Source organism: Neophocaena asiaeorientalis, unplaced genomic scaffold (genome assembly GCF_003031525.2).
Source record: "Neophocaena asiaeorientalis asiaeorientalis breed wild unplaced genomic scaffold, Neophocaena_asiaeorientalis_V1.1 scaffold104, whole genome shotgun sequence".
NCBI classification, from domain to species: domain Eukaryota; kingdom Metazoa; phylum Chordata; class Mammalia; order Artiodactyla; family Phocoenidae; genus Neophocaena; species Neophocaena asiaeorientalis.
Genome location: NW_020175679.1, coordinates 65,715 through 67,116, shown reverse-complemented (window position 1 = coordinate 67,116; position 1,402 = coordinate 65,715). Strand labels below are relative to the sequence as shown.

Below are 1,402 nucleotides of genomic sequence, written 5' to 3'. Positions count from 1 at the left end.
CCAGCCCCACGGGACCCCAGGCAATCCGGAGCCACCTCCCAGCGCGCGCTCTGCCCGGCCGGGTCGCTCGCCGCTCTTCTGGCGGGGGGAGGAGAGGGAACCCGGTGCCCGGCCTGGTCGCGGCGCCGCCTCGGGCCGGCGCGCTCCACACAAGTTTACTTCCTTCCTTTGCTCACCTAGTGGACAAACGAGGGGGTCCAGGCCAGGCTGGCCTCTCCCATCGCCGGGGTGGGGGCGGATTGCTTCCCTCCCGGCCGCAGTGGTCCTTTCTCCGCAAAGAAAAATGGTCCTTTCCCCTCAGCCCCAAGAACCGACCATCTGCTTCCCCCAAGCTAGTGGCTTCCCAGCTGGGGTTGCCCTTTCTCAAAGTTTTCACAATTGGAAAAGCCTGCAGGGATCGGACGCTTCCCGCTTCTCCAAGTGCAGCGAGGCCAGCCTAGCCCCTGCCTGATGACCTGTTAATACCTAGTGGGGGCCACGGGGACGCCACGCCCGCGTCGGGGTGTCGCTCCACGCCGGTTTCGTGGCACTTCCGCCAAAGATGACCCGGGGAGCCAAAGGCAGCATGGACCTCGGAGGAGAGGCCGCTCCCCGCCGGCTGTCATCGCGCTCCCGCCCGCCCCTTCCCCGCCGCCCGAACGGTGGAAAAGCAGGCGCCGAGGTGTTTTTTGTGAGCAAGCAGGACACACCTCGGCTGCGAAACGGCCAGCTGCGGTGTCCGACAGCTGTAAACCGGCGTCGACAGGTTGTCAGACAGCCCCGGGGGCCGGCGGGGAAGGAGCCCGCGGCCTTCGGGCCCGCACCCGTGGCCCGGCCGCTCGCGCGGCCACCGCGGGAGGAGTTTTGGGCAGAGCCAGGGAGACTCGATTTTCTCCCTCTTTGGCAGGGCTCTTGCAGTTGTATCTGAACCCTTCAAAGCGTAGTAGAGGCGGTCAAAATAAACCTAACAATGGAGATCCGACAGGCCGAGGGGTCTCTTAGAGGCTTGAGCGCAAATTTGAAATTAAACAAAAAATGAAGGCGAAATAATTGTTGGCGTCTGAAACGGTGTTTGCTTTGACTTTCATAAGTTGCCAAAGTTTTCATTTCATTTGCACCGAAAGAAAAGCACTTTTCTTCCTGCGTTGCATAATGGAGGATTGAAGAGAGCGGTGTCCCTGGGCTTAAAATAAATGCTGTCCTCTTAGGCTCCTGCCCAGTGGGTGTCACATGGAGGAGTCGGGGGCTGCAAATTTCATGCTCCGCGGGGCCGTTGATCTAAAGGGTCCATTTTCCTAGGTCTGACTGCAAAGTCTGCCTTAAACTTCGGGCTGCTGGGAATGGCTCGCCGGGCGCGCGGGTCGGGGAGGCAGACCCCTCCTGCACTGCTGCCCGCGGGGTCACGCAATTTGCGAGGACCCCC

At 61.6% G+C, this 1,402-nt stretch overlaps 1 protein-coding gene across 1 annotated transcript in view; it reads left to right on the top strand.

The window, feature by feature from the left end:
* The first annotated feature begins 565 nt into the window (after positions 1-565).
* IRX1 (iroquois homeobox 1) overlaps positions 566-1,402 on the top strand; it is a 9,088-nt gene continuing 8,251 nt past the window's right edge. The window contains exon 1 of the mRNA XM_024731975.1: positions 566-847. Within this exon, the coding sequence (XP_024587743.1) occupies positions 566-847 (282 nt within the window). The remainder of the gene's footprint in view (positions 848-1,402) is intronic.